This window comes from Schistocerca serialis, chromosome 8 (assembly GCF_023864345.2).
Source record: "Schistocerca serialis cubense isolate TAMUIC-IGC-003099 chromosome 8, iqSchSeri2.2, whole genome shotgun sequence".
Classification (NCBI taxonomy): domain Eukaryota; kingdom Metazoa; phylum Arthropoda; class Insecta; order Orthoptera; family Acrididae; genus Schistocerca; species Schistocerca serialis.
The window spans coordinates 584,439,003-584,453,294 of NC_064645.1; the positions used below are offsets into that span (position 1 = coordinate 584,439,003).

Below are 14,292 nucleotides of genomic sequence, written 5' to 3' on the forward strand. Positions count from 1 at the left end.
TGTCTGGGGTAGCGGGCTAATTTAAGCACCAGCAAGATGCCCCCTCGAAAATAATCAACTTTGGATTCTACATACTTTTAGTGTGAAGTTTATTTTACGAGTTATTCTTGTTTGTCAACTTACATTTTACATCCTGTATAATCTTGGTCATGTTGAGCATCGCAGATGAATTGACACTATTTTTTATGATTAATAAAACCGACTCAGAAGTATTATTACACATTTAAAGCGTACCGCAATAAATGTGTTGTAATGCAGTTTTGGTGGTTTTCATTAAACATTAAAATTTTTAAATATTTTTTTCTAATTATTACTGTCAGTGTAAAGAGTACGCTGTGACTACGACCTGGATTTCTTGTTTTTCATCAGCAGTCTCTTTAACCAAAAGCTCTTCCCTACGGCTAACTGAAACTCTCATTATCTGCAGCTTTCCCACACACAGTTTCCAAATACGGCTACCAATAGTTCATTGCATGAGATTTGTGTTAATAACACCGCTGGAAGAGCTGAGACGCTGGGGGAACATGGCTTACCATGCGTCGTCTGAATTAGATTCACGAAATGAAATGAATGGATGCCACTAGGTGTGCTCACATAGCCCAAAAGTTAAAGCGGCTGCTGACAAGCAACGGAAAATATACGAGTCGTTCGATGGTACAAATTTTCTTTAGGCACAACAGATTCATTACGTTGCATGTACAGCACTGCTGATCTGTTTTCGCTAAAAGGTATGATTTTCATCCCCATCATACACTCATTTCATTCCTGTGACTCTAATGCAACAGAGTATTAATGATACTAACTTACGGTTTTTGGAAACAAATGTAAGATATGCTTTAATTTTTTCCCCTCTGTTCAGTATTTTAATACATATGTTTTGTTTTATTTGCAGGTGCAGTCTGATTACAGAGGCTGGAACATCTCGGCATCATCACGCCTTGACTGAAGAAGCCAGAACACGTTAACTCAGAGATGTGTTTACCAAACATTCCTCCGTATTCTGTTTTTCTCGTGCATTTGTCATCATAGTGAAACGATAAAAGTGAAGTCATTGCAGTCTGAATGTAGACAGCATACGACAGTTTACTGAAGTTACGAGAAAGCAAATAACTTAAGCAACGAGATTATATTCTGTACCGAAGTCATCAGGTGGACAAATGTAGTGAATTTAAGAGCTCTATATGCCCCGTAATTGAATGTCACAGAAAGAAATTGTTTTTGGTACTATATATCATTATAATGTAAAAAAAATATCTCTCCACAAGTAACTTGGGCTGCAGAAATGATATTGTACAGAATGGCAACAAGAAGACATATTTTCTTAGAGGATGAGTCGTACTGTTGTAAGTCTTACGTCCTCAAAGTGATGAAGATCTCAATGTTATTCCACAGCTTGCGAGGAAATGAAGCTATACTTTGAGGAAGATCATGTTACTCCGTTTGGCATATCATGCAGTAGGTAGGATTATGTACATATCTGCTGAAATGTCTTCCAAGTAAGTATGTACACTGTACAACTGAGGCACTCGTCAGTATTCTGAAACTTAGCAACTGGAGACTTGTCATTTGAAAACTTATTGCCTCTTCCAAGGCGTCTTCTCCCCACAGTACATCCAAATACGAGTAACTTCCATATCAATAAGAGATAGCTAGAAACATTTTTGTAGCGGGTCGTCTGTGACTTAAAGGTTTTTACTGGCGTACTCTGGAGAAAGTACCACCATTTCCGTAGAGACTTGTAAAACTGTCGATAGATATTTCTGCAGAATGACAGAGAACGAAACAGGCTACTACAGCCAATGGGAAAGCAGTCTGAACGAGAGCAATACGTCGGAGGCAACTACATCGTCACCACTGTACCTGGCCTGGTGGACACTGTCATCGTCCTCTAATGTCACAGCGACGACGCTGGTGGTCAACGCCTCCACTCCAGACTTCTCTCTGGACGAGGATGGCAACGCCACCGAGGGGCAGAACTGCACCAACGACTACTGCATCCCAGACATCGACTACTGGAACATGGTGTACCAGCACGTGTACCCCAAGGACTACGAGTGGATCCTGATCGCGATGCACTCGCTCGTCTTCGTGGCGGGGCTGGTGGGCAACGCGCTCGTTTGCCTCGCGGTGTACCGGAACCACGCCATGCGTACCGTCACCAACTACTTCATCGTGAACCTCGCGGTCGCCGACTTCATGGTGATCCTCTTCTGCCTGCCGCCCACCGTGCTCTGGGACGTCACCGAGACGTGGTTCATGGGGACAGGCCTCTGCAAAGTCGTGCTCTACTTGCAGGTAAGGCGTTCTCTTTCCTGTTCCAGCAGCTCTACTCCTACATCTGTATAAAGTGCATGGTAAAGAGTGCTTTTTATTCTGTTTCTTCTTGTTACCTTACCGGATGGAGCTCTGCAAGAATTTCTTTTTCCCACATGTACAGGAAACATTACATTTATGTCTGAAGAGTATGCCCTCCCTTCATCCTAAAAACTGAGTGTTAACATTTTATAAGTAGGTTTCTGCAAGATACGCAACGATTATATTTCGAGTATCTGTTTGTTGAAATTTCTCAATATCTACCCTTCTCCTGTAAAGGAGTTTTGCTATTTAGGGAGCAAACTAACTGATGATGGTCGAAGTAGAGAGGATATAAAATGTAGACTGGCAATGGCAAGGAAAGCGTTTCTGAAGAAGAGAAATTTTCTAACTTCGAGTATAGATTTAAGTGTCAGGAAGTCGTTTCTGAAAGTATTTGTATGGAGTGTAGCTATGTATGAAAGTGAAACGTGGACAATAAATAGTTTAGACAAGAAGAGAATAGAAGCTTTCGAAATGTGGTGCTACAGAAGAATGCTGAATATTAGATGGGTAGATCACGTAACTAGTGAGGAGGTATTGAATAGAATTGGGGAGAAGGGGAGTCTGTGGCACAACTTGACAAAAAGGAGGGACCGGTTGGTAGGACATGTTCTGAGGCATCAAGGGATCACAAATTTGGCGTTTGAGGGCAGTGTGGAGGGTAAAAATCGTAGAGGGAGACCAAGAGACGAATACACCAGATTCAGAAGGATGTAGGTTGCAATAGGTACTGGGAGATGAAGAAGCTTGCACAGGATAGAGTAGCATGGAGAGCTGCAGCTATCCAGTCTCAGGACTGAAGAACACAACACCAACAACAACCCTACTCCTCTAGTAATTGTGCGATCATTCATGCCGCTACGTTTTGAGAACTATTCCGTTATTTTAAACTGATATGAAGGGTTAAGGAGAAAGGAATCAAAACTTTATGTGGTAAGTAGTATAAACCTGCAGTGAGACAAAATATGGAGTGAGCGAATGTTTGCAAGGTGTCCCAGGAGGAATTGCTATATTGAGGAGTATGACAGAAAAGACCATCTGAAGCAAAAAACTTCATATGAACATATGCGCTATTCGAATAGTTTCCGTAATGGAACATATTTAACGTACACCGCCTTTTTTTCTGTATATGTAATACACTGTCATGTTAACATATGTACAAGAGTTTGTAAAAATTACAACATCCATTTTACAAAGTATGATTTGAAAAATACGTATATGTAGCACATTCACCCCTAAGGGTTGCCTTACACCTCATGTTACAATACCTGTGCAGTTCACAAATATTCGAATATCCCACAGTCAGCTTCATTGCAGTTTTGCGCTGTTGTGAGAACATAGAGTGTTGCTTGTCTGGATGCCTGTGTATGTTCCCTAACGAGTATAGCAGCGTCCATAATGCCGAACAGTTCATCTCGCGTATTCACCTTTCGTTTGTACACCTCAGACTTCATCCGACCCTATAAACAAAAGTGTAATATCGTATGGTCTGGCGACCTCAGTGTCCAGTTAACTGTACTAAAACCAACAATCAAGCGATTACTGTGAGTGCGGTTGAGATGATCTCCCACACATCTGGTAAGAATGTGGATGTGCGCCGTCATGTTGGAAGCACACTGTAGTCCACGAGAACAAAGGAGCTCGTCAGGGTGTTCAACATTCGAATTTTCCAGAAAATGCAAGTAATCTGTCCCGTCATTCGCTCGTCTAAGTTAATTGGACCTATCAAAATGTTACCGATTATGCCGCACCAAACACTGGCCAAAAAACGAACGTGGGAAGTGGTTTCCAATGTAGCGTGTGGTTTTTCCTGCAACCATCGATGATTATTACGTGTGTTGTTGATTCTATTGCGTGTAAACGTGGCTTTCTCTGTGATGAGTATTACTGGAAGCAAATAACGATTTTCATTTAACCAGTGACAAAATTCTAGGAACGTGGTGTCGTCCCCAAAGTGAATATTGTGAACTCACTGTATCTGAAATGTGTACAAGTTTTCCGCATCTAAAGTCCGCCATAAACATGTTCATGGGAAAATGATTCGTATAGGAAGTCACCTTGTACTGATGGTAGGATTAAGCTGCACCATTTAAATAATGTGTTGCTGTTCCTGCACAGACTATTGAAGTAGACGTTTAGATGTAAAATGGAAACTTGGAAAAATACATGTTCCACGCAATGTGCTGGAAACACTGGTAAACACTCTACAATCAGGAATTCGACGTGTCGGAAAGCGCCGACGGTATTCTCCCACACCACCAGGAGCACTACCATTGCAGAAGCCGAAAAATACGCCATATCTGCATATCCTTCGTTAGTGTCGATATGCGGCATTTTAACCAGCGCGTGCACAAACACAGATAACCGATGCACTCGCAATTCCTCACATTACTTCACTCACACATTCCACCGACAACTGCGCGTTCAACGTGTTTGTTTAGTGACAGGAAGACATTCCGAGCAAAGAGGCTGAGAACAACGAGGTAGGCTGGACTGCAATAAAACCTCGAAGGGTCAGGATGGGTATATGTACGTGCCACTAGCTCATGAACAAATGTACATTAATTGTGCTCTACCATGGAAATCATTGGGAATATGGCGTGTGTCCCAGTGAAGTGTTTTGCTTCAAATGAGCGCTCCTGTCATATCCCTGAATACTGACTATGCCTCCTGAGACACCCTGTATAATAAATAGTAATAAAACGTAATGGGGAGTCTTTTGTCTCTGAAATCTGAACGGAGAAAGAATTAACTACCTCTCTTGATTTGATATAACCAGGTAAGTTAGCTGAAAACGTACAAGGTAAGTAAATACGTTACTCCAATATGTTAGTGTGTTGATTCTTATAAAATGTTTTTGTAATGTCCTGACAGTGAGCTTACATTACATCAATTTACATCAGTACGGTTGAGCTCCTTTGGTACATGCTCTTGTTCTTCTTAGTGTCATGGTTAGAGCAAACCTCTATAGCCACAGCAGGTATATTTCTTTTCATTTCGGCGACATCAACAGCCCAGATGCTGTATCCGTAACTCACATCGTGGAACTGAGCCACTTAATCACCGTTTCGTGGTCTGCTCTGTTCCTCATGAGCCATTGTAATTCTGTCTGATAAAAATCAGTCCTAGTCATTCTGTGATTTAAAATGATTAAAATTACACAGTAATTTGTCTTTGTGGATCCGCTGCCTCAATAAAAAATTCAAACCAACCCATTTCATTGCCAATTGGTTTTATATGTTTATAACACCGAATACACAACCAGTCTTGAGCTTTGCTCATTCATCGACGTTTGTATCCTATTCTGAACTCGTTGGCACCACTTAATCACTTGCGACACGTCTGCATGGACCAACAAACAACGCTACTGCCTAAGGAACATAAGGAGTAATATTGTGAAAAAGCTGACTATGCAACCTCACAAGTGGAGTAAGACAGCCATTAACTCCAATCCGTCGCTCTTTCTCGCAGCCCGACCCATACGGCTCTCACGTCAGCCCGACCCAGTCGCGGTAGTGTAGAGCAGCCAGTTCAGCGTCGTGGATCGGCGCAGCCTGCTCCATGGAAGTCAACCTGCCGTTCTGGAGTCTGAAGACGATCCTTAAGGATTGAAACCGGTCACTCCTATTAAAACAAATTTGCGATCAAGACTGTTTTTTAATTATCGTCATTATCGAGTTTAACTGGCATAAATGGCAGGAAAGTTATACCATAATTTTAACAAAAGTATTTTGCTCTTATAAGCTCACCATAGTACGTATAAAGTTTCTCACAATAATAACTGTGTGCTATAATTTTCGTCAAGAAGCAAGTCCACATCGACAGCTAGTAACACGCTGAACTAGCTGTCGATGTGGACCTCGTACTTCCTGACGAAAATTATCGTACACTCTTATTATTGCGAGCAATTTTATACGTACTATGGTGAGCTTATAAGAGCAAAATACTTTTGTTAAAATTATGGTATAACTTTGATGCCGTTTATGCCAGCTAAGCTTGATAACGGTCATTGACCGAAGGTAGTAGCGAATTGTGCAAAATAAGTGACATCTGAACGTTTCACCATTTGAATTTTAACAATTATCTGGCGTCTGAATATTCCCACCTGCAAACAAATATAAACTCTCTGTAACCTTAAAGTCATTTACTAAAAGCGTTAAGGGGTTCTTACGAGTGTTCATTTTGCTATCGTTTCACTAATTTAAGATGAGGTAGAACTTTCTCTTTACACAGTCACGGTTCAACTCACGCCTTGTGATCCTGATTATGTTCGTCTTTCCTTTCCGCTATGAGACACAACCAGTTTTGACGGCTCAAATATGGCTAGAAAATTATATTCGGTAATTCTATGAATGACTGAGACTTTGCGTGTGAGCGTATGTGCGTTCATTTTACACTCCTCACCACGCCTAAGTCCTGCTGAATAATTGTGATTAACACAGTTTATCCCTACGGAATCACAGCGTTAGAATTTTTCCACGTGTTCTATGTTCAGGTTCAGGACTACGCTCCCTTTTGTATGCTCTGTTCATCAGTTTAGGATGTTAAATTTTCATCAATGTGCATAACGGCATGCCATCCTTCCTTCTGTGATCCCTGACATCATGTACTCTGTGAGAGAGAATTACTTGGAAGCTTTTAGTAAAATTCAGTCCCTGATCTGATGTCCGGTAGCTACATTTTCGTTGTGCTTTTTGTCCTTGGGATAGGAAAAAGGGCTAAGGCCAAATGGTATTTCACGGACTTCAGACGAGTTGGTACGCAGTACAAAGGTAGAGAATTTAAGCACTGTATTTCTTCATTAGGAAGCTCGCAGCCACAGGAAGTCAATGCTATAGGCACAAGATCGTACCGCCAAAGGATCAAATGTCAATATTCAGATGTTTTGTAAAGTCAGCAAATAGTGTGTGACCTTTTCGAGCATTAATTTAATAATGCAGTGGATGGGCATCGTTCTCTGGCCAAACGTCACAGCAGGAAAATCGTTTTGATGCAGTTGAGCTCTACACGGATTTTCACTGTTTCTGAAATGAGTATGTTTCCGTTTCAAAATTAGGGTGGCCAAGAAAATTTTGTGCTTATCCGTTTGCTTCTTCTCTCGTCTTACGTCAGTGTTTAAAACTTTTTTAATGCTAGTGCCACGGAGAATGAGCACTTCAATCGATAATGAAAGGAATGAGGATAAGATGTAACCCTATGTATGGCAGTCTGTGGGCATCTACAGCAATCAAATTAGTCAGCACTAGGATAGAGAATTTGATCTCATTTTCCTCCAGGAAAACTGAAATCATGTAATTTGCAACCCTCCAGTTGGTTCGAAGTGCTTTATCAAGTCCACAACGTTTCTAGGTTTGCACAATTAAATACGTAACTGTAAAGAAGCAGCGTCAATTGATGAAAATTGTAATAAAGGTCAGGTGGATTAAAACAGTTGAGTGCTCTATTACATCGAGAGAGAAATAGGAGTATTAAGATTACAAAAAGAGTACACTGTGATACACTAAAAGTATTGGCATGGTGTAGCTTTAAGAATTATATATAGATTTATATTCCTACATGTTATATGCTTTACGAATAAAATGCCAATAGGGATATTTAGATTTAATAAATGTGTAAAAATAGTTGCACTGCACGGAGCGTCCAAGTCGAGTATAAAGTTACGTTTCTTAGAGTGTAAATTTGGAATATGTCTGAACATTACTCTTCATAAAGTTAAAGCAAGCCAACATTTTTAATATATGAAATTGTAAAGCTTTTATAATCTTGTCACACTCACTTTTGTCACAGTGTCAAAGGGCACATAATTTTTTAAATACAGCTGATTTTTATCTTCTTTTATCAATTGACGTTGCTTCCATGTGGAACAATGTAAGTATATATTCTTTGTATACTTACACTCCACATAAGCAAACTATTTTTTCCTTTCCTGTTATATGTTCATTATTTAATGTGTTGTTAATTCGAGTTTCACTTGTAAATAGCCTGAATGTGAAATCCGAAACCGCCTGGGACTTAATAAAGGTATTACTGGCAATTGGAACGCTTTTCTTTACGTAAAAACTATCATCGTCTAGAATATGCTGAAATGGGGTGCAATAGATATAGAAGAAGTTATCTCAACGGCGACAGTACCATTCGATACCGTTTTTGTTCTCAACACATGGGTCATATATTTCTTCCGGTACATGCATGTTGAATGAATATTGATCCTAGAGCTATAAACATTAATTAGAGAACGTTGCGAAAATTTTAATATTTAGTGAGGAGATCCGTATATTTCTGGGTAATGAAAATTTAGGGCAAGCGTATTATCGATAGTCGCAAATCAGGAGGGTCTGTCGTTGCTGGCATCTCACTTCAGAAAACAGAGACCAGGGATTATATAGTAAAGGGTAAATAGTTATTCGACACACAACCAGATCCCACTTTAGGTATGATACAGGAAGACATTGGTAAACAAAATGAATACATTACATTGCATATTACTTTTTCTTCCACTCCTCCCTCTTTTTTTTCACTCTGGCATTTGTCCGGCATCGCCGCGGGGTCACAATGGTGACTAACGCATTTGGCATGGTTAGTTTAATGGGGTAGCAGAACGTTTTCCTGTCGCCACTCCGTTACCCCCTGGGACGGAATATGAATATCTCAACCGTCCGCATGTAGTATTAGTCTTGTGAAAATGAGCGAAAATTTTCTAAGTATTTGCGAATCATGGGGACCAGCCCTGTATTCACCTAGCGAGATGTGGAAGGCCGCCTAAATACAACATCCAGGCTCACCGGCGCACCACCCTCATCGTTAAGCGGCACTGTACTGCTCACGACTACCCGGGCATGTTGGTTAAATTACGTACTTAAAACAAAATACGGAAATATATTTAATTACAAGCTGAAAGCGTAACTGTGATTTCAGTACGGTAATTAGGCTTGGGATTTGGTCAGAAGTTCTTGTAAGCAAGTGAAGTTATATTCTGCTTTGCGTACTGTTACTTGTCGCGTAGATTGTGATGTTTCATGAAGGACAACCTACTCTAGACCCGACGGTCTTTATTCGGCTCGTATCAGCGTATTTTGGTCCTCTAATTACACTGAGACGCTGCATTAGATGGTGGCAACAATTTTGGCCCGCTGTCCACGTCTGAGTTTTGCTGGCTGCTAGGTGGTCGGGTTCCATGGGCTGAATCTGGTTAATATCCATTTGGCATGGCATGGTTAGTTTAATGGGGTAGCCCAGCTGTGATTTACCTTATTTTATTACGATGATAAGCTCTCCCTATGTAGGTCGACCTGAAAACAATATTTTCACATTCAGAGGAGAAAGTTGGTGATTGAAATTTTCGCCGCAAGGAAAAACGTCATTGTTTTAATTGTGTCCAGCCCAAATCCTTATCATGTCAGATACACAACAAGGGAATTATCGTTCCATGTGTACATTGCCTTTAACACATATGGCGGCATCGGGAGTGGTGTTTTGATTGGGAAGCATGTACTGTTAAAGAATGGGGACACATAGTTTTCCGTAATATCCTGGATGACCATAATCAATGAGTACTGCGACGAGCTGGGGCGAGGTTCCATTCTTCTTCTGTTTTAAATCGGCACAGCAATGTTACCCCAGGCATTATTGTGATGAGAGGGCCTGGCATGACTTCAGGTCACGGATGGTAGTGACTGAGGAAACTTTGAAGGCACAACGTTACTTATCCTACATCCTCACGTACTATCATATGCGATAGATCCATGATGTGATTTTTCATTGGTCCACTCATGGCTGGTGTCTGTATGAGCGATCTGCGTGATGTTAAGGTACTCCTGGGGGGTCTACATCTACATGGATACTCTGCAAATCTCGCTTAAGTGCCTGGCAGAGGGTTCATCGAATCACCTTAACAATAATTCACTATTATTCCTTATCTCGAACAGCGCGCGGAAAAAACGAACCCCTATACCTTCCCGTACGAGCTGTGATTCCCTTATTTTATTACGATGATAAGTTCTCCCTGAATTAGTGAAGTTCGGTTGCAGGAGGAACAGGAAATCTGGTCAGGTGAGTACAGGGTTATAAATACAAAATCAAATAGGGGTAATGCAGGAATAGGTTTAATAATGAATAAAAAAAATAGGTGTACGGGTAAGCTACTACAAACAGCATAGTGAACGCATTATTGTGGCCAAGATAGACACGACGCCCACACCCACCACAGTAGTACAAGTTTATATGCCAACTAGCTCTGCAGATGATGAAGAAATTGATGAAATGTATGATGAGATAAAAGAAATTATTCAGGTAGTGAAGGGAGACTGGAATTCATCAGTAGAAAAAGGGAGAGAAGGAAACATAGTAGGTGAATATGGATTGGGGCTAAGAAATGAAAGAGGAAGCCGCCTGGTAGAATTTTCCGCAGACCATAACTTAATCATAGCTAATACTTGGTTTAAGAATCATAAAAGAAGGCTGTATACATGGAAGAACCCTGGAGATACTGAAAGGTATCAGATAGATTATATAATGGTAAGACAGAGATTTAGGAACCAGGTTTTAAATTGTAAGACATTTCCAGGGGCAGATGTGGACTCCGACCACAATCTATTGGTTATGAACTGTAGATTAAAACTGAAGAATCTGCAAAAAGATGGGAATTTAAGGAGATGGGACCAGGATAAACTGAAAGAACCAGAGATTGTACAGAGTTTGAGGGAGAGCATAAGGGAACAATTAACAGGAATGGGGGAAAGGAATACAGTAGAAGAAGAATGGGTAGCTTTGAGGGATGAAATAGTGAAGGCAGCAGAGGATCAAATAGGTAAAAAGACGAGGGCTAGTAGAAACCCTTGGGTAACAGAAGAAATATTCAATTTAATTGATTAAAGGAGAAAATATAAAAATGCAGTAAATGAAGCAGGCAAAAACGAATACAAACGTCTCAAAAATGATATTGTCAGGAAGTGCAAAATGGCTAAGCAGGGATGGCTAGAGGACAAATGTAAGGATGTAAGGGCTTATCTAACTAGGGGTAAGATAGATAATGCTTACAGGAAAATTAAAGAGACCTTTGGAGAAAGGAGAACCACTTGCATGAATATCAAGAGCTCAGATGGAAAACCAGTTCTAAGCAAAGAAGGGAAAGCAGAAACGTGAAAGGAGTATATAGAGGGCCTATACAAGGGCGGTGTACTTGAGGACAATATTATGGAAATGGAAGAGGATGTAGATGAAGATGAAATGGGAGATATGATATTGCGTGAAGAGTTTGACAGGGAACTGAAAGACCTAAGTCGAAACAAGGCCCCAGGAATAGACATCATTCCATTAGAACTACTGACAACCTTGGGAGAGCCAGTCCTGACAAAACTCTACCATCTGGTGAGCAAGATGTATGAGACAGGCGAAATACCCTCAGACTTCAAGAACAATATAATAATCCCAATCCCAAAGAAAGCAGGTGTTGACAGATGTGAAAATTACCGAACTATCCGTTTAATAAGTCACAGCTGCAAAATACTAACGCGAATTATTTACAGACGAATGGAAAAACTGATAGAAGCCAACCTCGGGGAAGATCAGTTTGGATTCCGTAGAAATGTTGAAACACGTGAGGCAATACTGACCCTACGACTTATCTTAGAAGAAAGATTACAGAAAGGAAAACCTACGTTTCTAGCATTTGTAGACTTAGAGAAAGCTTTTGACAATGTTGATTGGAATACTCTCTTTCAAATTCTGAAGATGGCAGGGATAAAATACAGAGAGCGAAAGGCTATTTACAATTTGTACAGAAAGCATGGCAGTTATAAGAGTCGAGGGACATGAAAGGGAAGCAGTGGTTGGGAAGGGAGTGAGACAGGGTTGTAGCCTATCCCCGATGTTATTCAATCTGTATATTGAGCAAGCAATAAAGGAAACAAAAGAAAAGTTCGGAGTAGGTATTAAAATCCATGGAGAAGAAATAAAAACGTTGAGGTTTGCCGATGACATTGTAATTTTGTCAGAAGCAGCAAAGGACTTGGAAGAGCAGTTGAACGGAATGGACAGTGTCTTGAAAGGAGGGTATAAGATGAACATCAACAAAAGCAAAACGAGGATAATGGAATGTAATCGAATTAAGTCGGGTTATGCTGAGGGAATTAGATTAGGAAATGAGACACTTAAAGTAGTAAAGAAGTTTTGCTATTTGGGGAGCAAAATAACAAATGATGGTCGAAGTAGAGAGGATATAAAATGTAGACTGGCAATGGCAAGGAAAGCGCTTCTTAGGAAGAGACATTTGTTAACATCGAGTATTGATTTAAGTGTCAGGAAGTCGTTTCTGAAAGTATTTGTATGGAGTGTAGCCATGTATGGAAGTGAAACGTGGACGATAAATAGTTTAGACAAGAAGAGAATAGAAGCTTTCGAAATGTGGTGCTACAGAAGAATGCTGTAGATTAGATTGGTTGATCACATAACTAATGAGGAGGTATTGAATAGCATTGGGGAGAAGAGGAGCTTGTGGCACAACTTGACTAGAAGAAGGGATCGCTTGGTAGGACATGTTCTGAGACATCGATGGATCACCAATTTAGTATTGGAGGGCAGTGTGGAGGGTAAAAATCGTAGAGGGAGACCAAGAGATGAATACACTAAACAGAATCAGAAGGATGTAGGTTGCAGTAGGTACTGGGAGATGAAGAAGCTTGCACAGGATAGAGTAGCATGGAGAGCTGCATCAAACTAGTCTCAGGACTGAAGACCACAACAACAACAACAACAACAACAACAAGTTCTCTCTATGTAGGTCGACCTGAAAACAATATTTTCACATTCAGAGGAGAGAGTTGGTGATTGAAATTTTCGGCGCAAGGAAAAACGTCATTGTTTTTATTGTGTCCAGCCCAAATCCTTATCATGTCAGATACACCCTCTCCCCTATTTGCTATAACACAAAACTTGCTGCTCTTCTTTGAATTTCTCGATGTACTTCGTTAATGCTATCTGGTAAGGATCCCAGACCGTGCAGCAGTACTTCAAAAGAGGGCGGACAAGCGTAGTCTAGGTATTCTAGTAGATCTGATACATTTCCTAAATATTCTGTCAATAAAACGCCGTCTCTGGTTTGCCTTCTCCACCACATTTTCTATGTTTTCTTTCCAATTTGAGTTGTTCGTAATTGTAATTCCCAGGTATTTAGTTGAATTTACGGCCTTCAGATTTGATTGATTTATCGTGTTACCGGAGTTTAACGGATTCCTTTTAGAAGTCATGTGAATCACGTCACACTTTTCATTATTTAGGGTCAATTGCCAGTTTTTGCGCCATACAGATATCTTTTCTAAATCGTTTTGCAGTTAGTTTTCGTCTTTCAATGACTTCACTAGACGATAAACGACAGCATCATCTGCAAACAACCTGAGACGACTGCTCACATTGTCTTCTAAATCGTTTATATAGATAAGGAACAGCAGAGGGAACAGCAATGGCCATGTAACACTACCTTGGGGAAAGCTAGAAATCACTTCTGTTTTGCTCAATGACTTCCCGTCAGTTAACTGTGACATCTCTGACAGGAAACCACGAATCCGAACGCATAGCTGAAACAATGTTCCATAAGCACGCAATTTGATTACAAGCCGCTTGTGAGGTACTGTGTCGAAATCCGCCTGGAAAGCTTCAAGTATGGAATCAATTAGAAATCCCTATTCGATAGCTCTCAACACTTTGTGCGAGCAAACAGCTAGTTGTGTTTCACAAGAACGATGTTTTCTAAATCAGTGTTGACTGTGTATCAAGAGATCGTTGTCTTTGAGGTAATTCGTAACGTTTGAACACAATATGTGTTCCAAAATCCCGCTGAATATTCACGTTAATATGTGCCTATAATTAAGTGGATTACTCCAACTACATTTCTTGAATATTGGCTTAACTTTCCACACTTTGGCTGCGGATATTTGCTCTGGT

The 14,292-nt window shown here is 40.5% G+C and overlaps 1 protein-coding gene across 1 annotated transcript in view; it reads left to right on the plus strand.

Annotated features, from left to right (window-relative positions):
* LOC126417138 (neuropeptide FF receptor 2-like) overlaps positions 1-2,346 on the plus strand; it is a 477,663-nt gene extending 475,317 nt beyond the window's left edge. Inside the window, exon 2 of the mRNA XM_050085034.1 lies at positions 893-2,346. Within this exon, the coding sequence (XP_049940991.1) occupies positions 1,768-2,346 (579 nt within the window). The 5' untranslated portion in view covers positions 893-1,767. The remainder of the gene's footprint in view (positions 1-892) is intronic.
* The last annotated feature ends 11,946 nt before the right edge of the window (positions 2,347-14,292 follow it).